The following is a 24203-nucleotide window of genomic DNA, read 5'->3' as shown; positions in this document are numbered from 1 at the left end:
AATTAATTAATCAGGTGCCCAAAATACTTTGCACAAACCCTAATTAGTTCAGAAATTAAGCTCCTTTTTGTGTTTAACCTAGTCCTATAACACTGGTCACTTATCAAATTGTGAAAGCTCCTTTTTGTGTTTAACCTAACCCTATAATAACACTGGTCACCGCTCATTTTTGTAGCAAGTTTCCATTGAGGTGATGAGAACAAGTACCAAATGAATTCATGCATCAGTTGCTTCATAAAGGCAAGAGAGTAGAACTAGTTAGTCCTATGTCACTACCTAAGCAATTTCCTAGATCAAGTGAAATTCGGGCAGTGTCATAGCTAAAGGGTAAGCATTCTGTGGACCGGGTGGACCCAGCTCAGTGATGGAATCCATCGGAAATAGAGTGGGGTTAAGTACCCTATGTCACTACCTAAGCAATTTTCTAGAATATTCTAGATCAAGTGAAATTTTGGCAGTGTTATAGCCGAAGGGTAAGCATTTTGTGGACCCAGCTCAGCAATGGAATCCATCGGAAATAGAGTGGGGTTAAGTGAGAGACTGTTGAGGTATAGGAGACATACAAAGGTTACCTTTATTTTTCAAAGAAAAAGTTCATATCTTATCAATTTATCAGATTTTCTTGAGTCATCTTTCAAAACGTTTGAAAACGTCAGTGCAGAATTGACACTATTTTCGATGCCTCTGTTCACTTAACAATCTCAAAATAACTCACCTTCAATGCAGTATCACAGATTTATTGATTATGACTGTCTCATTTTCAGAAAGGACGAGGAAAAAGACTTCAAAGGAAATTAAAAGGAAATTTTCAGGCAAATTCCACAGCCCAGATTCACTTTTGATCTGGAAAAAATCCAACTTAACAATCTCAAAATAACTCACCTTCAATGCAGTATCACAGATTTATTGATTATGACTGTCTCATTTTCAGAAAGGACGAGGAAAACGACTTCAAAGGAAATTAAAAGCAAATTTTCAGGCAAATTCCACAGCCCAGATTCACTTTTGATCTGGAAAAAATTCAGTTTTCGAAAATTTCGCGGCAAAGGTTTTTGCATTCCCGTTTCATTCCAAAGAGGAATGAAATTTAAACCACCGGTATTCTTGTTTAGTTATGCAACATGGCAAGCACATTATTTTTGAAAGGCAAAAAGCCGAAGAAAAAAACTGACAAGATCGTGTCCATGAGTTCAGGTGAAGAACTTTCAATAAAATTATTTAAATCTAATGATCTAATCGTAGTTACGTAAAGCACAGGCTATGTAGATATTTCCAATTAAAATTTTCTACCCTCTATTTTGTGAAGAAATTGTAGGAAGACTACACAAGATTTTCTAGGTGAAGCAAAAAATAACAGGTTGTCAAAGGGTTAACTGATACCATCGACAGGCCGTCAGCTTTTCGCAATGTCTGAGTGTCGCCACATTGAACCCTTGGCATCTTGCCCACAATATCTATCTCCACACTTCAAGTGTCGACTCAAGAATGGAAGAACAAAACGTGATGAACTTATCCTCATCTTACATTCATACATTCATAGTACAAACTCTGAAAGTTCACGGGCGCAAGTCAGAAGAAATGGAGCCCGCGCACTAACCGTGCCTAACTATCGATTACCTTGTGGGAAAAGAGAAAATATACGTTTCCCTATTAGGTCAAATTTTCCTATTGATCAAGTTTCGGGTGCTTTTTTTGGTCGTGTCAGGATCCGAAATGGATTATTCGAACGCTGGAGGAGGTGATTATGGCGAAAGCATCAACATGCAGGCACCCAAGGGCGGTGTTAGACCTCGGGTTGACCCCGAAGCATTGGGTGAAGTGGATCCTTCCATGTATCCTCAACCCAAGGAAGCCACTCACAAGATCCGAGGAAAATCTGACATCATCGAACTCCTATTTGGTGCCGTGGATCAGGAGCTACTCACCGTGAAAACATTCTACTTCTTCTTCTACTCTGCTTTCGGCTCGCTGTTCCCTCTGATGGGAGTTTACTTCAAGCAAATGGGTATGAACCCATCGCAGTGTGGACTACTGATTGGGTCGCGACCATTTGTTGAATTCCTGGCAGCCCCGTTTTGGGGTAGCTTAGCGGACAGGTAAGAGCCTTCATTTGATCTTTGTGTTCAGTAAACTGTAGAGAATGTAGAGATGTAGGTAAAGACACTTTCCTTATTCTGTGTCAGTCTAAACAGGGCAGCTAAAAAATTTCCCCCTCAGTTTTCTTCATGAAACTAGCATCCCTAAATAATTGTTTGTAGTTCAATCACGAGTGGAAAAAATGATATGAAATAGAAGTACTTGAGCAAATAAGTGTAGAAATAGGTACCATCACCGAAAATTAATACCTATTGTGTTTTTTTCTGTTGAAGAAAGCACTAAAATCCGATGTAGGTAGTTACTCAAGTAGAATATTGGATGAATTCTCAAAACACACATGATCTAGGTACCTAAAGGTAATTTATTATAGGTACTAATTATTGTAAACAAAGAAAAAGTTTAGTTATGAAAGCAAAATAAAATGTACCTACACAATACACATTTATTTTCCCATTATACTGTGACTCTTTTCCCAGATGGCAAAAGGGGAAGACCATCCTGCTCGTTTCCCTCTCCTGTTGGATCATCTTCACCCTCCCTCTGGGCTTCATCCAACCCCCCGCTACGTCTTGTATCATCAAGAAAAACCACACCGAGTACGTTCTCGAAGTGCCCGATCGATCTCTGTACAAGCGGGAAATCCGGTACGATAGTCCGGACCGGTTTGTGGCAGAGCAGCCGGATGCGGAGGAAATTCTAGAGCGCCACACACGAGCTACAAGACCTAAAATCTACGCGGGCAAGTCACCGTACGATGTGAAGTTTGCGTCGAATTACGATGAGAAGAAACAGAGCAACTGGGTGTCGCCTCTGTTTAGCCGGATCGTGTATCAAACGCAGGTAGGTGGAAAGCGTGCTTGATTAGTGACTACTTAGCTATTCACTTTTGTTTTTATTGAGGCCAAATTCCCATCAGGCACCTCCATCCCCATCTGTCACTGATAGGCCCAGGTGTTCAGCCACTTCAATTGGTTTGAGCCACATATCTACTGGTGTCATTTGTGTTGGCTTAGAGAGGTTATTCACTGTAATCATGGCTGAATTCAGATGTGGACGATAGGCCACATTCAGAAGTTATCAAATGGTATTTAAGAGCTCGGTGAAAGTCCCAAGTAAATTAGCTCCATGCCTTAGGTGGGAGCGTCTACAGTTACAATATGTGTTGTAGGAGCTCCTATACGGTGATCTCTAACCAAACATTGTAGTAAATTATAATGTTTATCTTCCTTCACAGGACATTCAGAAAGCGTTCTTCCTGCTCATTCTCCTGGTAGTTATCGGGGAATTCTTTTCCGCCCCCGCCATCACACAGTTGGGCAGCCATTCCAATATGGGAAATAAAGACAAGACAATATTGACAATTTTGAATTTAGATCTCAGCTTATTCTTAAGACTCTCCAGTTGGGCAGCCATTCCAATATGGGAAATAAAGACAAGACAATATTGACAATTTTGAATTTAGATCTCAGCTTATTCTTAAGACTCTCTGACAAATGTTTCTTCTTGTATTCTGTATGATGATATATTTCATCAAATTCATTCTGCTTGAATGGTTTGTATTTATTGAAGATCTTGGGCCCAACATCTTTGTCATCTTGATTTAATAGTGGGTGAGAATTACTATTCATGAAGTATGAATACTGGATTTAAACATAGAGCAGAATGCCTGTCAGTTCAAGTCTGATTTATTTTGTTTTCGCTCTTAAAGTACTTTTGAGAGTGGGTAAATATAATTAAGTTTTTATTCCTTCAATTTTATTGATCCTATACCGCCACATGCACTTCCAAGCTCGTGTCCTCCTTGATCTTCCTTATCTTCTTCTCCCTCTTCTGTTCCACGGTCAACTTTCTCGACGCATTCGCCTCTTCGTGGTCTTTCTGTCTCTTGGCCATCTGGGCTCGCACGTGGGCCTCCATCTTGGTGGGATCCTGTACAGCTTCTGTGCCAAGGACGCGCATCAAGTTGGATATCCGGAGCTGAAGAGGAAATGAGGGAATGTCAATGGAAAAAGAAAGTAAAAAAAGAGAAAAAACAAAAACGCTTTTTTCTGTATTTAGTCTTAATTAAAATTTTTCGTACCACTTCATTTTGTGTTGTAATTATTTTGTTTGTATGTTCTGTCTTATTAAAAAAATATTTATTTAGAGAAAAAAGGAAAGTAAAAAAGATGTTTCTTCACAGAGGTTAAAGGAGAGGGAGGATTTCTTCCATCAACTATCAATCATTCAATTTCTTCTATCAAGTATTGCATTGCATGGATAACGAGTACTAAAGACTGCTGGGGTAAAGGGACTTTTCAGTCCTATTCGGACAGGATGAACAAGGTATATTCTATTCTATTCTACTTTACTAATGTTGACCAGCCAGCGGCAAAAGCATGTTTATGCACCACTGCACTTGTTCCTAAAGCATCACTGAAGTCAAGCAACGTTGAGCGTGTTTAGTACGTGGAAGGGTGACTGGGTAATCGGCTGGTTTTTCCTAGCCTCATACAGGGTGTTTAATGTCAAGAGACAAGTACTTAGCTTGTCAGTAAATTCAGGCTATTTGATCTGAAGTACTTTTATTGGGTTCCATTCAATGTCTCCCTCGCCTCGACTGTAGTGTAAACGAACCTCAAAGGGTTGAGTGATAGAAAATGCCTCGCCTAGAGGTTACCTCCCCCTAAGAACTACCCAAAGAGGAATGAAATTTAAACCCCCGGTATTCTTGTTTAGTTATGCAACATGGCAAGCACATTATTTTTGAAAGGCAAAAAGCCGAAGAAAAAAACTGACAAGATCGTGTCCATGAGTTCAGGTGAAGAACTTTCAATAAAATTATTTAAATCTAATGATCTAATCGTAGTTACGTAAAGCACAGGCTATGTAGATATTTCCAATTAAAATTTTCTACCCTCTATTTTGTGAAGAAATTGTAGGAAGACTACACAAGATTTTCTATCGCAGTTAGATACCTACCTACCTACCTATCAAGGTGGGTAGGTATAGGTATCATAAAATAAATAATTAGAAAGATAAAATAATTGGGTATACCTAAAAAACTGATTACACAAAATTCAACTGATTGGCCATAAGGAGTGCGAAAATTAGCTGACTGACCATTAGGCAATAAGCAAAACGGTGGTTTACATCGTTTGGCGAAAGAAAATTTCGGAAAAGTCATACCATTTTCCAGTAGTACAGGAAAAACTTGGCATCTTGCCCACAATATCAATCTCCACACTTCAAGTGTCGACTCAAGAATGGAAGAACAAAACGTGATGAACTTATCCTCATCTTACATTCATACATTCATAGTACAAACTCTGAAAGTTCACGGGCGCAAGTCAGAAGAAATGGAGCCCGCGCACTAACCGTGCCTAACTATCGATTACCTTGTGGGAAAAGAGAAAATATACGTTTCCCTATTAGGTCAAATTTTCCTATTGATCAAGTTTCGGGTGCTTTTTTTGGTCGTGTCAGGATCCGAAATGGATTATTCGAACGCTGGAGGAGGTGATTATGGCGAAAGCATCAACATGCAGGCACCCAAGGGCGGTGTTAGACCTCGGGTTGACCCCGAAGCATTGGGTGAAGTGGATCCTTCCATGTATCCTCAACCCAAGGAAGCCACTCACAAGATCCGAGGAAAATCTGACATCATCGAACTCCTATTTGGTGCCGTGGATCAGGAGCTACTCACCGTGAAAACATTCTACTTCTTCTTCTACTCTGCTTTCGGCTCGCTGTTCCCTCTGATGGGAGTTTACTTCAAGCAAATGGGTATGAACCCATCGCAGTGTGGACTACTGATTGGGTCGCGACCATTTGTTGAATTCCTGGCAGCCCCGTTTTGGGGTAGCTTAGCGGACAGGTAAGAGCCTTCATTTGATCTTTGTGTTCAGTAAACTGTAGAGAATGTAGAGATGTAGGTAAAGACACTTTCCTTATTCTGTGTCAGTCTAAACAGGGCAGCTAAAAAATTTCCCCCTCAGTTTTCTTCATGAAACTAGCATCCCTAAATAATTGTTTGTAGTTCAATCACGAGTGGAAAAAATGATATGAAATAGAAGTACTTGAGCAAATAAGTGTAGAAATAGGTACCATCACCGAAAATTAATACCTATTGTGTTTTTTTCTGTTGAAGAAAGCACTAAAATCCGATGTAGGTAGTTACTCAAGTAGAATATTGGATGAATTCTCAAAACACACATGATCTAGGTACCTAAAGGTAATTTATTATAGGTACTAATTATTGTAAACAAAGAAAAAGTTTAGTTATGAAAGCAAAATAAAATGTACCTACACAATACACATTTATTTTCCCATTATACTGTGACTCTTTTTCAGGAGTAAACTGTAGAGAATGTAGAGATGTAGGTAAAGACACTTTCCTTATTCTGTGTCAGTCTAAACAGGGCAGCTAAAAAATTTCCCCCCTCAGTTTTCTTCATGAAACTAGCATCCCTAATTAATTGTTTGTAGTTCAATCACGAGTGGAAAAAATGATATGAAATAGAAGTACTTGAGCAAATAAGTGTAGAAATAGGTACCATCACCGAAAATTAATATTGTGTTTTTTTTCTGTTGAAGAAAGCACTAAAATCCGATGTATTGTAAACAAAGAAAAAGTTTAGTTATGAAAGCCAAATAAAATGTACCTACACAATAGTGACAATACACATTTATTTTCCCATTATACTGTGACTCTTTTCCCAGATGGCAAAAGGGGAAGACCATCCTGCTCGTTTCCCTCTCCTGTTGGATCATCTTCACCCTCCCTCTGGGCTTCATCCAACCCCCCGCTACGTCTTGTATCATCAAGAAAAACCACACCGAGTACGTTCTCGAAGTGCCCGATCGATCTCTGTACAAGCGGGAAATCCGGTACGATAGTCCGGACCGGTTTGTGGCAGAGCAGCCGGATGCGGAGGAAATTCTAGAGCGCCACACACGAGCTACAAGACCTAAAATCTACGCGGGCAAGTCACCGTACGATGTGAAGTTTGCGTCGAATTACGATGAGAAGAAACAGAGCAACTGGGTGTCGCCTCTGTTTAGCCGGATCGTGTATCAAACGCAGGTAGGTGGAAAGCGTGCTTGATTAGTGACTACTTAGCTATTCACTTTTGTTTTTATTGAGGCCAAATTCCCATCAGGCACCTCCATCCCCATCTGTCACTGATAGGCCCAGGTGTTCAGCCACTTCAATTGGTTTGAGCCACATATCTACTGGTGTCATTTGTGTTGGCTTAGAGAGGTTATTCACTGTAATCATGGCTGAATTCAGATGTGGACGATAGGCCACATTCAGAAGTTATCAAATGGTATTTAAGAGCTCGGTGAAAGTCCCAAGTAAATTAGCTCCATGCCTTAGGTGGGAGCGTCTACAGTTACAATATGTGTTGTAGGAGCTCCTATACGGTGATCTCTAACCAAACATTGTAGTAAATTATAATGTTTATCTTCCTTCACAGGACATTCAGAAAGCGTTCTTCCTGCTCATTCTCCTGGTAGTTATCGGGGAATTCTTTTCCGCCCCCGCCATCACACTAGCAGACTCGGCCGTCATTACCATCCTAGGGGAAGATGCAGATCGCTACGGACACCAGCGTATGTTTGGCTCCCTGGGCTGGGGTCTGGCCATGTTTTTCGTTGGAATCGCTCTGGACCACTCGACCTCTTTCCCCGATCACCCATGCGGTCCTGACGAGCGGGAGAAGAACTATACGATCTGCTTCGCGACGTTCTCTGTCCTCATGGGCGCTGCGCTGATTACTGCCACGCAGATCAACTTCAAATATGAGGAACATCCAGAGCCGGACGAGATGCTCAAACCCGTGCAGACGGCCACCAAGGAAGACTATATGCAGAGGGAGTTGGCCCAGCAGCTGAATCTGCCTTCGCTGGCCCCGCATGACTTGCCACCCCAGGATCCGAACTATGTCAACGCTCCCCCGCCACCTTCCTTGGGAGAGGTATGTTGGGGACTTGATATTGGCTTTGTACAAAATAGTGATTTTTCCTATATTTTTAAAAATAAAAAAAAACTGATTTTTTAAAAAAAAAAAAAAAAAAAAAAAAAAAAAAAAATGATCAATGTTCATACTTTCAGGTACCAAGGTAGGTAGGTACTTATTTTTTTCTGGCAATATCATTATTTATGCTGTACTTACTTGTAGTTTCTTTCAAATCATAACCAGATAGCAAACAATTGGTAGCTACAGTAACTATTGTTGGCTCATTGAAACCTAGGAAATGTTCAACGGTATTGTTTAGCTGTGACTTGAACTCATCCACATCTCTTTTAGACAGGGACACCATTGTGACTAACGGGGATATGACTTGGGATTCTGAAAGGAAATTGAAATTAATTAATCAGGTGCCCAAAATACTTTGCACAAACCCTAATTAGTTCAGAAATTAAGCTCCTTTTTGTGTTTAACTTTCACATTCTTGTTCTGGCATTTGCAGGTAACTGAAAATACATGTGTCAATATTTAGCTTTCCTTAGCATAATAGGTACATGTTGTTATGGTTGATTAGGGTTAGGGTGAAAATTATGTCGTTTTTTCTGGAATTTAATTCACTTCATCAATATTGTCCTTTGGACTTTCTGAGGCTCATGAATCGTGGGTATCTTGGTTAATTTTTCACATACAATAATTCTCATGTTTTTAAAGAGGATTCAAGGATGTTCAAGATATTATCTATCCCAACAACTTTCAGGTAATTTTATGCACGTGCCTTTTTTCCAGGACTATGGCGGTTCTCCTACCCTATTCGGAGTGGCCTCAGTTATCAATCACATTTCGGAAATATTCGCTTACTTCTTCAGCTTTAAACTTATCCGCCAAATTGGCCACGTAAAGGTGAGTCATCGTGAATAAGTCATACCTATAATGTAGGAGAGATTAGGTACGTACATATGTAATAATTAATTAGTAATTAGTACCATTTTCATAATTTGCATTTTTTTAAATCAATTCTTTGGCGTAGGAAAATGTTCCATATTCCTGATTAATTTATTCTACACATTATGTTTATTTAATTATTTTTTGTTGCATTATTTTTCAGGTCCTTTGTCTTGGTCTGATGGGAAACATTCTACGTTTCCTGTACATTTCGTGGCTCAAAAACCCATGGTGGGTTTTACCTTTCGAGTTCATGCAGGGTAAGTACAAGTGTGAAGTGTGCTACATATGGGGTTCTAGTTCCAGTAGCAACATTAAAATTTCGTAGCGTCATTTTGAAGTGGGAATTTGTAAAATTGTTGCTTGAACAATTCAATACCTTTTTATGATTTTGTGTTTTAAGGTTCATCACAACTGTAGGTACTTAGTATTTACTTTTTCTTCTTCGCCTTTTCCCGTGTACCGTACAAGTGTGCTACATATATTATAGGTACCTATTATTTTGTGATACAGTCTCAGTAGTTCAGAGGTAGAACGTTGGCCTTGTAATCCAGGGGTTGGGGTTCTAGTTTCAGTAGCAACATTAAAATTTGGTAGCGTCATTTTGAGGTGGGAATTTGTAAAAGTTTTGCTTGAACAATTCAATACCAATACCTTTTTATGATTTTGTGTTTTACTCCGAAGACGCAAGGTTCATCACAACTGTAGGTACTTAGTATTTACTTTTTCTTCTTCGCCTTTTCCCGTGTACACACAAGGTCGGTGTTTTGCGTCAGCCTCTCAATCAGCCCTAACTGGGGTGATTGCTTTGGGCTGACATTTGGTTTTGGCTACAAAGTTTACGAGTGGATGCGCTTCGCACTCAACCTTTGCTATTTCTTTAGCAAGGGAAATTTCAGGCTGGTATCCTTCCTGTTTACGTTCCCAGCCAGACTTAGTATTACAATAACGAGTCAATTCTTTTCAACTCTCATGTTTCGACTGTGCAGGTATCACTCATGCTGCCGTGTGGGCTGCCTGTTGCTCATACATCGCTCACAACACTCCCCAACACCTGCGCAGTTCAGCACAAGGGGTACTCCAAGGCATCCATCACGGTCTGGGCAGAGGCTGTGGCGCCGTGATTGGTGGAATCTTCGTCAATAGTTTCGGTAACTATAGCGTGCCTGGAGGCCCGCGAACGTCAAGAGTTCGAAGCGCCGCCCGGCCTATTTCGTCAATAGTTTCGGTAACTATAGCGTGCCTGGAGGCCCGCGAACGTCAAGAGTTCGAAGCGCCGCCCGGCCTATATTAACACGAAATAGAGTTTCATATTGTCAACAAAACAAAGAACACAATTTTTTTGCGCTATCGATGGATAAAATTTCTCGAAAATACGTAAAGACAATCGTTCGTCAATAGTTTCGGTAACTATAGCGTGCCTGGAGGCCCGCGAACGTCAAGAGTTCGAAGCGCCGCCCGGCCTATATTAACACGAACTAGAGTTTCATATTGTCAACAAAACAAAGAACACAATTTTTTGCGCTATCGATGGATAAAATTTCTCGAAAATAGGTAAAGACAATCAAAATTTTATGACTTGACTTGGACTCGAACCACCAACCTCCAGATCCGAAGTCCACCGCGCTAACCACTACACCACTGAGGTTGGTTGATTCTACAAATAATGTAAATTACCGAATCTCTCTGCAAAGTTTGAGCTGCCCGAGGCAAAAGGTACACGTTTGATCTACCTGTAGGTCCTAGGCGCTTTTACTGTTTCATATTACTTACTATAGGAAAATGGCCCAATGGTCAATATTCCAGACATTTGTAAACAACATATTACTTACTGGGTGGTTTCATTTGAATTGGATGTTCCACGAGATTGGTGATGGCAGACGTCTTGATATTGTTCTCTTTTTCATACCTGAAAATAATGAGGAGTTCAATGTTAAGGCCCGCTCCCACTTGTGAGTTTCATCCGATTTTTCCCCCCAAATGTCCTGTAGGATTTAAAGGAGAGTGTTTCAGTTCCCACTAAACACGACACGATTTTTTTTCGAACGACAAGCGGGAACGGGCCTTTACTTTGGACTTGGCAATAAAAAGTTCCACGAGATTGGTGATGGCAGATGTCTTGATATTGTTCTCTTTTTCATACCTGAAAATAATGAGGAGTTCAATGTTAAGGCCCGCTTCCACTTGTGAGTTTCATCCGATTTTTTCCCCCCAAATGTCCTGTAGGATTTAAAGGAGAGTGTTTCAGTTCCCACTACGCACGACACGATGTTAAGGCCCGCTCCCACTTGTGAGTTTCATCCGATTTTTTCCCCCAAATGTCCTGTAGGATTTAAAGGAGAGTGTTTCAGTTCCCACCAAACACGACACGATTTTTTTCGAACGACAAGCGGGAACGGGCCTTTACTTTAGACTTGGCAATAAAAAACTGATCTGCGATAGATATTCCTTTTCTGGGGTGGCCTTTTCTGCTGCCAAAGAAGTAAGTTTCTATTTCAAAATAATTTAAACCATACTAAAATCTAAAAACCTTCTACATTGGTCATAACTGTGTTGTTTTATTGCCACTCAAATAAGTAGGTAGTTATTATACTCTTTATTGTTTATTACCATACGATAAAATAACTAGGTGAAGCAAAAAATAACAGGTTGTCAAAGGGTTAACTGATACCATCGACAGGCCGTCAGCTTTTCGCAATGTCTGAGTGTCGCCACATTGAACCCTTGGCATCTTGCCCACAATATCAATCTCCACACTTCAAGTGTCGACTCAAGAATGGAAGAACAAAACGTGATGAACTTATCCTCATCTAAAGAGGAATGAAATTTAAACCCCCGGTATTCTTGTTTAGTTATGCAACATGGCAAGCACATTATTTTTGAAAGGCAAAAAGCCGAAGCAAAAAACTGACAAGATCGTGTCCATGAGTTCAAGTGAAGAACTTTCAATAAAATTATTTAAATCTAATCGTAGTTACGTAAAGCACAGGCTACGTAGGTAGGTATTTCCAATTAAAATTTTCTACCCTCTATTTTGTGAAGAAATTGTAGGAAGACTACACAAGATTTTCTATCGCAGTTAGATACCTACCTATCAAGGTGGGTAGGTAGGTATATCATAAAATAAATAATAGAAAGATAAAATACAATCCCGTCACTTGAAACCTTAGCAGTTGTACTTTGACGTCAAACCTCTACAGAACAAAAAACTTCTAAAAGTGCTTTAAATAAGTCGGCCCTGAACCTTTACTACGCGTAGCTAAGTACCCATACCTTTGAGAAAAGTCACCTATGTTAAGCTACGTCGGTACTCACGTTTCTTCGACCATGATGACGGCATCCCACCACTCTACTTCTGGCATTTCATCCTGATCATCTTCCATCTTGGGAGCTATCAAAGCCAACTTGGTTGCTGAGGAGATACCAGTTTTGCGCGCGTTCTTCGAAATGTCCGCTTGCAATTTGGCCAGTTGTGCCTAAAAGGAGGCAAGAGAACAAGAAGAAATAAGTTGACTCTACTTCTGGCATTTCATCCTGATCATCTTCCATCTTGGGAGCTATCAAAGCCAACTTGGTTGCTGAGGAGATACCAGTTTTGCGAGCGTTCTTCGAAATGTCCGCTTGCAATTTGGCCAGTTGTGCCTAAAAGGAGGCAAGAGAACAAGAAGAAATAAGTTCTAGTAGTGATCATTTTGTTAATACGACTGCAAAGTCTGAAAAGCCTCTCTAATCCTAATTTTATAGAATTTACACCTATTTTGTACCAAATACGTGAGACCATGTTTACTGCGGGAGTAAAGGGACTTTTCAGTCTCATTCTGGCAGTGTAAGCAGGGTATATTCTATTCTATTCTATTCCAATCCAGCAGTAGGTTAGGTTAATACAACACCATAATGGTCCCTTTTCAGTCTCATTCTGGCAGTGTAAGCAGGGTATATTCTATTCTATTCCAATCCAGCAGTAGGTTAGGTTAATACAACACCATTATAGAATTTACACCTATTTTGTACCAAATACGTGAGACCATGTTTACTGCGGGAGTAAAGGGACTTTTCAGTCTCATTCTGGTAGTGTAAGCAGGGTATATTCTATTCTATTCCAATCCAGCAGTAGGTTAGGTTAATACAACACCATAATGGTCAATATATCACATTTTATGGAGAACAACTAGGCTTTGGAACTAACCTTGACCCTGAGCTGCTCAGCAAGCTGCTGGAATTTTCCCGGTTCGTGGAACTTGAGAGCCCTCTTGGTTCGAACACTGGACTTGGCAGAAATTCTCGGATCAAAGAATTTACTTTCCGACAGATCTTCTGTAGGCTTCTCCTTGAGCTTCTCATGGAATTCTTCTCGTTTTTTAGCTCGAATGTTAGCCTGGAAGATGCAATTAATCAAAGATTAGGTTTAGCTTTAGATTGTTAAGAGTTAAATGAAAGAGTTTACTTACAGTTTGGTTGCATATTTTTAAATTTGTTGTTAACTTGAGTTGGAATCTCTTGGATTATTACAAAGCACTTGGCGTAGTGGTCACTGTACTCGCCTTGCACGTGGGAGATCTGGGTTCGATTCCCGGCGGGGTCAAAAAATTTGCATCATGCAAACGATTGATTCCATGACTGGTTGTTGCAAACTGTTTATTTATTTCTTTACTATCCAGGAACAAAAAATTTCGTCAAAAAATGTCTGCCCCAGCCGGGATTCGACTCCAGCACCTTCGAATTGAGAGTCAGTGCCTTCCACCACTCGGCCACAGAGGTGGGCATCTACCATCTACTACTTAAATGACTACTTTTGTTGTATTGACTAAGTTGGTAGGGATTCACACCCAGCACCTCCAAATTGAGAGTCAGTGCCTTCCACTGCTCGGTCATAGAGGTGGACGTATTTACTACTTATGGACATACATGACTACTTTTGTTATATGTATTGACTAAGTACATAGCTTACCTTCAGAGTAGGAACCACATGTGTTAGTTGCACCTGTTTACCCGTAATATCGATAGTTCGACCTTCACTGTCCAAAATCAGAGGCGTAGGTTTGTCTGTAGCGGGTGCACCAGGAGGTTTGGCCCCTGGAACTGCAGGCTTGAGTACCCCCGTTGAAAGTTTGGACTGGATTTGAGCCTGTGAAAATAAAAGTCTTTTATTAAGGTTAAAGTCCCATTGATGAGAGAATTAACACTAGAACTTGCACTTCGGTTAGTTCAGAAAGACAGAAAGGGGATCTCACATGGTCAGTACAGTACTAAGATATTTAAGTGAAAACTCATTTTGAAGAAGGGAGGGAAAGAGAATCTTTAAAAGAAGAGAGGGAGAGAAAGAATAAAACAAACTGAGTGAGAGAGAGAGAGAGTGCACCAACTGTTATTAAGGAGTGTGGTAGCACACCACCCCACTACAGACCCAGACAGACAATAAAACACCGAGTACGTTCTCGAAGTGCCAGACCGATCTCTGTACAAGCGGGAAATCCGGTACGATAGTCCAGACCGGTTTGCGGCAGAGCAGTCGGATGCGGAGGAAATTCTAGTGCGCCATACGCGCGCCACGCGACCTAAAATCTACGCCGGCAAGTCACCGTACGATGTGAAGTTTGCGTCGAATTACGATGAGAAGAAACAGAGCAACTGGGTGTCGCCTCTGTTCAGCCGGATCGTGTATCAAACGCAGGTAGGTGGAAAGCGTGCTTGATTAGTGACTACTCAGCTATTCACTTTTGTTTTTGTTGAGGCCAAATTCCCATCAGGCACCTCCATCCCCATCTGTCACTGGTAGGCCCAGGTGTTCAGCCACTTCAATTGGTTTGAGCCACATATCTACTGGTGTCATTTGTCATTTGTGTTGGCTTAGAGAGGTTATTCACTGTAATCACGGCTGAATTCAGATGTGGACAATAGGCCACATTCAGAAGTTATCAAATGGTATTTGAGAGCTCGGTGAAAGTCCCAAGTAAATTAGCTCCATGCCTTAGGTGGGAGCGTCTACAGTGTTACAATATGGTGTTGTCGGAGCTCCTATACGGTGATCTCTAACCAAACATCGTAGTAAATTATAATGTTTATCTTCCTTCACAGGACATTCAGAAAGCGTTCTTCCTGCTCATCCTTCTGGTAGTTATCGGGGAATTCTTCTCCGCCCCCGCCATCACACTTACATTCAGAAGTTATCAAATGGTATTTAAGAGCTCGGTGAAAGTCCCAAGTAAATTAGCTCCATGCCTTAGGTGGGAGCGTCTACAGTGTTACAATAATTATGTGTTGTAGTGATCTCTAACCAAACATTGTAGTAAATTATAATGTTTATCTTCTTTCACAGGACATTCAGAAAGCGTTCTTCCTGCTCATCCTCCTGGTTGTTATCGGGGAATTCTTTTCCGCCCCCGCCATCACATTAGCAGACTCGGCCGTCATTACCATCCTAGGGGAAGATGCAGATCGCTACGGACACCAGCGTATGTTTGGCTCCCTGGGCTGGGGTCTGGCCATGTTCTTCGTTGGAATCGCTCTGGACCACTCGACCTCTTTCCCCGATCACCCATGCGGTCCTGACGAGCGGGAGAAGAACTATACGATCTGCTTCGCGACGTTCTCTGTCCTCATGGGCGCTGCGCTGATTACTGCCACGCAGATCAACTTCAAATATGAGGAACATCCAGAGCCGGACGAGATGCTCAAACCCGTGCAGACGGCCACCAAGGAAGACTATATGCAGAGGGAGTTGGCCCAGCAGCTGAATCTGCCTTCGCTGGCCCCGCATGACTTGCCACCCCAGGATCCGAACTATGTCAACGCTCCCCCGCCACCTTCCTTGGGAGAGGTATGTTGGGGACTTGATATTGGCTTTGTACAAAATAGGACTATGGTACTGGAGAAAAAAATTTATTTAGGTATTTACCTATACATACGGTACTTAGAGGAAGGAGGTGGGAGGTTTTGTATCCGAACTTCCCGTCACTGAAGATCCTCATCAGGTAAGCCAAAAGAATTTCTCATTTGCAATATTCCGAATAAAAGATAGTTTTTGCACCGCTAACTTAAGAACGATAGTTGAAATGTAAGACGTAAGTTGACCAATTATCGTTAAAGAGTTTAGTTAACGGGAGGTTAATTTTGGTTTCAAAAACTTTGCTAAAGTTCCAAAGTTCCAGAGGGGAGTACGAATTGATTAACAGTTTAGGTAGTTAGCCTAGTAGGCTTGAAATCAGTTCATTTGTCCTCACGATGCATACTTAAGGCCCGTTCTCACTTGTCGTGAGTTTCATCCGATTTTTTCCCCCCGAATATCCTTGTAGGCAATTTAAATGAGAGTGTTCCCACTTGGTAGGACACATTTCAGGAATACACCACGGTCAATAATGCTCGACTTCAATATATTGTAGAAAACTGGTCATTTTGTTAATTTTATTTTATTTTTTCAATAGGTACATTTTATTCGTTTTCCGTTCTAGGTGGCAGAGGAGACAGCCCATCTAGCCCCACACGGGGTACCGAGCAATCCCATCCCTCGTGCCCTGTCCAGCAATAGGTTACATGAGCTGGGCGATAACCAGGGCTACGGCGCCACGTACAACACATCTGCCAGTGGCAACTTGGACTTACCTGGCCAAGGTAAGATCAGAGTCAGCTCTTTTCTCCTCTGGGATGACAGGGGGTTGCCAGCAGGTACCCCCTTTCAAACGCCCAACTAGGATGGTTGGAGATAATATCAATATTAAAAAGCCCTTATTGTTTAAAACATCAATATTTTTTTCAAGCCCTTTTTTGCAAAGGTTGATTCAACATGGTCTAGTCAAATCACGCACGATTGCTTAGTTTGCATGAATTGCCAAGAACTAGTGCAATCAACAACGTAGGCAAATACGTTATCTTTTTTTCTTATTAGTACCTACTCACTTACTTACGCTTACGCCGTAGTCTTCACAGACCGCGAGGGTCCTTGACTTCCACAACAGCCTTCTCCATTCTAGTCTGTCCTGGGACTCCTGGGCTATGTTCTGCCAATCTTATCGTAAGACAATCATGAAGGAAAAAGCGTTTTAGGACCCTTTTGAAAATACAAAGTTGTGTGGCGAGATAGTTCTTTCTAATCCAAGGATTGGTGAGATTAAAAGACCTTGTTCAATTTCTGACTAGCATTCTGACTCAGTTTGCAATCTTCCTTTTCCTTCATGAGGCCAGTGCACTATCAGGTAGACCTTTTCAGCCATACCTGTCAGGTTCATTTGATAATGAGTGGCTCGCCTGAGGAAGAGGATTGTCATAATTATGTGACAAGACAAATCCTTAAAGCCTCCAATTTCTCTCTCTAGGCACAACGGCCACCTTCCGCGGCTACGGCATCATGTGTGCTGCCGTGCTAGGAGGATTCATCTTCGGTTTTGAAACCAGACAACAATCTGAAACAGACCAGGGGAAAACGTAAGGCGAGATGAAAAACAAAGTTATGACCGGGGTCATTTCTAACAGGAAGGAGGTGGGAGGTTTTGTATCCGAACTTCCCGTCACTGAAGATCCTCATCAGGTAAGCCAAAAGAATTTCTCATTTGCAATATCCCGAATAAAAGATAGTTTTTGCACCGCTAACTTAAGTGACGATAGTTGAAAAGTAAGACGTAAATTGACCAATTATCGTTAAAGAGTTTAGTTAACGGGAGGTTAATTTTGGTTTCAAAAACTTTGCTAAAGTTCCAAAGTTCCAGAGGGGAGTACGAATTGATTAACAGTTTAGGTAGTTAGCCTAGTAAGTTTGAAATCAGTTCATTTGTCCTCACGATGCATACTCAAGGTCCGTTCTCACTTGTCGTGAGTTTCATCCGATTTTTTCCTCCCGAATATCCTTGTAGGCAATTTAAATGACAGTGTTCCCACTTGGTAGGACACATTTCGGGAATACACCACGGTCAATACTGCTCGACTTTAGTATATCGTAGAAAACTGGTCATTTTGTTAATTTTATTTTATTTTTTCAATACATTTTATTCATTTTCCGTTCTAGGTGGCAGAGGAGACAGCCCATCTAGCCCCACACGGGGTACCGAGCAATCCTATCCCTCGTGCCCTGTCCAGCAATAGGTTACATGAGCTGGGCGATAACCAGGGCTACGGCGCCACGTACAACACATCTGCCAGTGGCAACTTGGACTTACCTGGCCAAGGTAAGATCAGAGTCAGCTCTTTTCTCCTCTGGGATGACAGGGGGTTGCCAGCAGGTACCCCCTTTCAAACGCCCAACTAGGATGGTTGGAGATAATATCAATATTAAAGCCCTTATTGTTTAAAACATCAATATTTTTTTCAAGCCCTTTTTTGCAAAGTTGGATTCAACATGGTCTAGTCAAATCACGCACGATTGCTTAGTTTGCATGAATTGCCAAGAACTAGTGCAATCAACAACGTAGGCAAATACGTTATCTTTTTTTCTTATTAGTACCTACTCACTTACTTACGCTTACGCCGTAGTCTTCACAGACCGCGAGGGTCCTTGACTTCCACAACAGCCTTCTCCATTCTAGTCTGTCCTGGGACTCCTGGGCTATGTTCTGCCAATCTTATCGTATTCCAATGGATTCTCCTTATTAGTACGATATATTAAAATATTAACTCTTGTTTCTTCCCCCAGGTGGCGGCTACAACACAAATCCCTTCAGACAGGACGCAGGTCCTACTTTCAATTACAATTTCAACTTCTTCGACCCCAATGACGAGGAAAATCTTCGCAAAAAGTTCCAGGTAAGGTAGTCATTCAGATTTAGTAGCGCTGTCAAACTTTCTTGACTTGGTGGGGCGGAGCGCAACAGTGCTCCTTAATTACAACATCTGTTTCCATTTTCCAGCTTTACAACGAGGTGTTCTCGAGATACGATGAAGAAACCAAGGTGAACAAAGTTCCCATTGAGATATCCAACATCCAGCCGATCAACACAGCGTACGCTTACGACTGGTAATGAAGAGGTAGCATCGAATACACGGGAATATTTCAAGCCTTTGGCTGCTTTCTCCTCTTCAATCCTCAAGTCTTCTGATTAAGTTCTTCACTTTGAAAGAGAAGGAAAGGACCCAAACCAATTCTCAATCTTCAATCCTGATTCGGTTGTTCTCTTTTAATTCTCCATGAAGGAGAAGGAAAGGACCCAGAAGGAAACTACTGTCGATGTCAGCTAAGACTAAAAATTCCCATTATGCCAAGACGATCAGAGCGGAAAGATTAAGAAGAAATTACGAGTATAACGATGGTTAAGTAAGCAATAGAACTAAAAAGAGGAAAAATGAAATAAAGGTGTTTAATTATGATGCTTTCCTAATTTTAATAGGTAGGTAATGTAGGAGCTCAATCTTCAATCCTGATTCGGTTGTTCTCTTTTAATTCTCCATGAAGGAGAAGGAAAGGACCCAGAAGGAAACTACTGTCGATGTCGGCTAAGACTAAAAATTCCCATTATGCCAAAACGATCAGAGCGGAAAGGAAGAAATTACGAGTATAACGATGGTTAAGTAAGCAATAGAACTAAAAAGAGGAAAAATGATACAAAGGTGTTTAATTATGATGCTTTCCTAATTTTAATAGGTAGGTAATGTAGGAATAGAAAAATAGAGATCAATTTTCACGAATATGGGCCTTATGCAACTATTGCAGTTTTTACCTCGAATGTAGTAAGCATGTTACACGCACTTATTATAGTTAAAAGCACAATCACTAGGTATTTTTGTCATTTTCGTCTGCAAACCTAATTTTGGTGAAATTTCAGGCTCATAAGAATTGTTTTCTAAGGGCATTTCCCAGAGGTTTCGCTATAGAATATAAAAGGTCCCTGTTGGGATTTAAAAGAAAGTAACAAATTGAAATATTTAGAACAATGAAGATTACCATTGATATTTAACTTGCAGAAATAGTACCTATTCTATTAGAAATTAGAGCTACCTACCTGTAAAAAAAATCCTGTATTTTTATTTATAAATCTTTTCTTTTCAGAAAAGAATAATTTATTTGATAACAATATTATCATGTCTCAACATGATGTTTAAAATTATTGATTCTATTTTATTAAAAACTTTACCTACATGTATTCCAAACATATCACGATTTGGTCGCTAACAATTTTAAATAATTAAAATGTTTTAATAGGACCTAAATAAATTGCATTATTTTCTCGAGTTTTGTCTTATATTTTATTTTAATTTATTTTAATGTTATTTTTACGGGAATAGCTGATTTTTGCTATTTCTCACTTATCTACACAATTAGATGGAACAACGAAGACCACTATAGCAAATAAAGGTTTCATGTGTTTATGTGTGTATTTTAAAACTGTTCCCTTTTGAATTGGATCATAGATTATTTTATTCCCTTTTGTCTTGGACTTTGCTTATAAGGTACATACGTACGCAATATCCATTTGTTCAAAAATAAATAATATTTTTCCCTTCAAAGTAAAAACTCACTGAAATATTTACACATTTAGAAATCAATAAGGGTAAAAAAATATCTCGAGTTAACTCAATTACAGCCTGGAGTTCGCTTTTTAGGAGCTTCCTTTTTTCTCAGTCCTGCAAACATGAAAAGATGAAAATTTGGTGAGAAATGCGGAGGTATCCAAGTGAAAAAAACTACTTACTACGAACTTGTGTACGAAGTAACTTATTGTAGCAGATTACAGGTGGAGAATCGTCTTGAAGCACTTGTCGCTAGTACCTAACTTATACCTACATAATTATATACGTACGTGGTCTCTTATCCTGTCCTATATTATTTGGTTACCATTCCTACACTACTACAAGTATTTATCTGCACATGTATTTATGTGCACGTAGAAATGCACATAGCTACTTCCTCATACCTAGTAAATTTAAAAATAGCAAATTCAAAATACTTACTGTGAATCTTCGGTGGCTTGTATCGGGTACACTTCAACCAATCAAACTCATTGTATTGTTCTTCAAATTTATTGAAATGTGAGCTACTTTGTTTGAACCTATTATCTTGACTTAGAATTCTTTCAATGCTAAAATCTGTATGTCTTGTGGAGGCATGGATAGAATGTTTACACGTCTTGTGATTTTGACTCTTTGTTTCAGTTGCATTTTCATTACTATTGCTGTTTTCAGTACTACAGTTGAGTTTGAACCTATTATCTTGACTTAGAATTCTTTCAATGCTAAAATCTGTATGTCTTGTGGGGGCATGGATAGAATGTTTACACGTCTTATGATGTTGACTATTTGTTTCAGTTGCATTTTCATTACTATTGCTGTTTTCAGTACTACAGTTGGTATCAACTTCTTCATTTGATTCATTACATTCCGTACTACTTCGTGAATCCATATCTGATTTGTAGTCAAATTCTTCTCCATCATTTGAATCCATTTTGGAATCGCCAGCGAAATTTCCCTCAGACATTTCTGCTACAGGAGTTGAATATGCTCGTTTGAAGTCTTCAGGGTCAGCTGTTAATCCTGTTACTTCGTGTTCTCTTGTGAGTAGATTCAAAGGCAAATAGGTTGGATGGTATTTCATTTGTTCATAGTGCTTCATAGTCAGGTACATGTTGAAGTACATCATCCTTTCCATCGTAGATTTAAGTTAACCACAATCTTCTGATTTCTAATTTGATCTTCCTACTCGATTACCATAATAAACTGTTTATTTCTGAGATAAAAAACACAGAGCTATAAATTGGCAAAATAATTAGATCAAAGTTAGTTAATAAATGCTTGTAAATTATCATAGATGGTTAAGAATCATTTTTAAACTCGAAAGATCATTTTCAATAAGAATCACAAAGTTTAGTAAATATGTTATAAATTTAATTGTACTCGGTAAAAAAAATCACTTTTAAAAGATTTATTATTAGGTATCACTTTGAAGTTTAGATTTCGTAATCACCGAACAAAATTAGTTCACAAACTGCGGAGATCTACTATCAAAACACCGGTACCAACTGATCTAAATGAAAAGCCTCAAAAGTAAACCAAATTTTCAAACCGAGAGGGGAAGGGAAGATCCCAATATGGATTATAAAAGAATGATAAAGACAAATTGGATAATGTTGTTACAAGTAGGAGAAAAAATCCCAGTATATGTAGAGCCATGTAGATTTTTAGAGTGGGGTCTACTCTTCAAAGGTAGAGCATAAACCAAAAGAGGGCGGACTATGTTAAATGCTTGATTGCACAAACACACTAAGGTGTAACGCGATTGGTCGAAGAAAAACAACAGCAGGATAATACCACAACGTAAATATTATTTTTAGATCATTTTTTGCCCCTGGATTGTGTGCTAATGATTTATTTATAAGATCCGTGTTTTATTATAGTTTGACATTCTTGACAATCATATTGTTCTGCCATATGGGACCATCTTTTAGTGAGTTCTAATTTATGATTGATGAGTATGATGACATTTCATTAGCTGAGATGAAGCCATTTTTTATCAGGACTGTATCGAAAATAATCTTTTAGATACCAACATAATTAATTTCTTTTTACCAAAATTCATTTTTTTTTTTCTTCAAATACGTATTCCGCAAATGTAATAGAAAGTCGTGTGATGTTCACACCAGATTTTTTGTTGATATAATTTAGGGCCATCGGCTATTCAAGCCCGGTGTCACTGCGACCTGGTTAGATCTTTTCTACCTGCTCAAGTAATTAGGGACGATTAATAGGATTCACAATCCAGTGACCATTAAGAAGTTAATTTTAATCGCAGACTTGTGCCCAATGTTAGCCATATGCTTTGCTACTTGCATATCAAGTTACCTCACCTGTTGGTACTGTTATCTTGGTAATTAAAGTACTTCGCGCCGTCATGTGAAACAGAAATTACATTGAAGAGGTTTGTCAGAGGAATGCCCACCACTCACGATGAGTTTTATCGCATGTGATGATCGATCAGTCCATCGCATGCGATAGAAGTTATCGTGAGTGGCGGGCTTAACAACGAAGGTCTTGTCCCGAAATCAAAGAGAGGAGGACAGGACAGGACAGCCGAACCTTATTTGTTCAGGATAAAGTTGACATCGGGTGGAAAGCGAACCAGCGCGCAGCAATCTAGCGCTTACAAGGCAAGCCAGAGGAATGCCCACCACTCACGATGAGTTTTATCGCATGTGATGATCGATCAGTCCATCGCATGCGATAGAAGTTATCGTGAGTGGCTGGCTTAACAACGGAGGTCTTGTCCCGAAATCAAAGAGAGCAGGACAGGACATTCAGGATAAAGTTGACATCGGGTGGAAAGCGAACCAGCGCGCAGCGATCTAGCGTTTACAAGGCAAGATATTTGTCGTTTGAAAACAGCTTGAAAAACGGTTTCATCAAATGACCCATGGAGCTAATTCAAAACACTCTTGAACATACTACTCATACCAGTTTCCAGTTTGTTAGTTACCTTTACCTATCGTGATCAAAGTGATAAGATCTGAGATTTCAACTGTCAATCGGGAGCAGATCAAAAGAGAAGGCACTTGAAATTGTCACCGCAAAACCCACCGAAAAAGAAGATAAACATCGGAATAAAAACTCTAAAGGTTCGAGGGATAGGGGACATTTTTATAATTCATCGTGACATGACAGTTGAAAAAATGAAAACAAGTTCTGGATAACAATTTGATTCCAAACACACAAACAGATAAACACTCCAACATCCATACTAGTCTCATTTGACTAATCACAATAAAATTGCAATTTATTGCACAATAACTAGTACTCGAATATTGCATTGCGAAATAGAACATTGTGGAATGTATAATGTGGTTAAGAGGGATGCATTTCAAAGGGAAATCGATGGAATTCAAATGCGCCGATGGGATGTTCAAAGAATTTTGCTGGAAAATGGTTTTAATGGTAAACATAGTATAGAAATGCCTGCTTGAAAAGCGATTGATACTGGATCGGACTGAAAATTACTGACGAGAAAATTGGAGAGATATATGTATATGTATATGCTGGTGGGCCAAGAGTCAAATGGTATTAGGAAAAAGAGCTCCAAATACTTGAAAATATTTCTTTTAACAAAACTTTCTCTGGAGTTTCAACAAAACCATAGAAGGAAATTTAGTTTCCTACAAACACATCGTTTGAACTGTGGATATTGATATTGTATAAATTGGAAGACCCATGGTCAGCTGGTTTATTCTGTAAGATCAAAGGAATAGCCCAGATCAATAGCTACATTTCATCATGGAAACTTTGTGAACCAACTCAAAATCCCGA

At 39.9% G+C, this 24203-nt stretch overlaps 1 protein-coding gene and 1 long non-coding RNA gene across 2 annotated transcripts; both read left to right on the top strand.

Annotated features, from left to right (window-relative positions):
- The first annotated feature begins 1609 nt into the window (after positions 1-1609).
- On the top strand, positions 1610-19854 carry LOC103517689 (major facilitator superfamily domain-containing protein 6). The gene is made up of 17 exons (XM_026829698.1): positions 1610-2096; positions 2574-2937; positions 3332-3476; positions 5464-5953; positions 6799-7162; positions 7557-8061; positions 8307-8360; positions 8495-8553; positions 8838-8951; positions 9157-9253; positions 9983-10144; positions 17303-17368; positions 17435-17514; positions 17989-18148; positions 18613-18722; positions 18827-19303; positions 19558-19854. The coding sequence occupies exons 1-16, from the start codon at positions 1714-1716 to the stop codon at positions 18935-18937; spliced, it is 3264 nt and encodes a 1087-aa protein (XP_026685499.1). The 5' UTR covers positions 1610-1713; the 3' UTR covers positions 18938-19303; positions 19558-19854.
- Positions 15905-16588, top strand: LOC113470917. Its single transcript, XR_003393804.1, has 2 exons — positions 15905-15964; positions 16442-16588. It is a non-coding gene; the product is annotated as an uncharacterized LOC113470917 (long non-coding RNA).
- Positions 19855-24203: the final 4349 nt, after the last annotated feature.

This window comes from Diaphorina citri, unplaced genomic scaffold (genome assembly GCF_000475195.1).
Source record: "Diaphorina citri unplaced genomic scaffold, Diaci psyllid genome assembly version 1.1 scaffold1930, whole genome shotgun sequence".
NCBI lineage: Eukaryota > Metazoa > Arthropoda > Insecta > Hemiptera > Psyllidae > Diaphorina > Diaphorina citri.
Note: the sequence above shows the minus strand (reverse complement) of the source record. Positions and strands in the feature narration are given on the sequence as shown.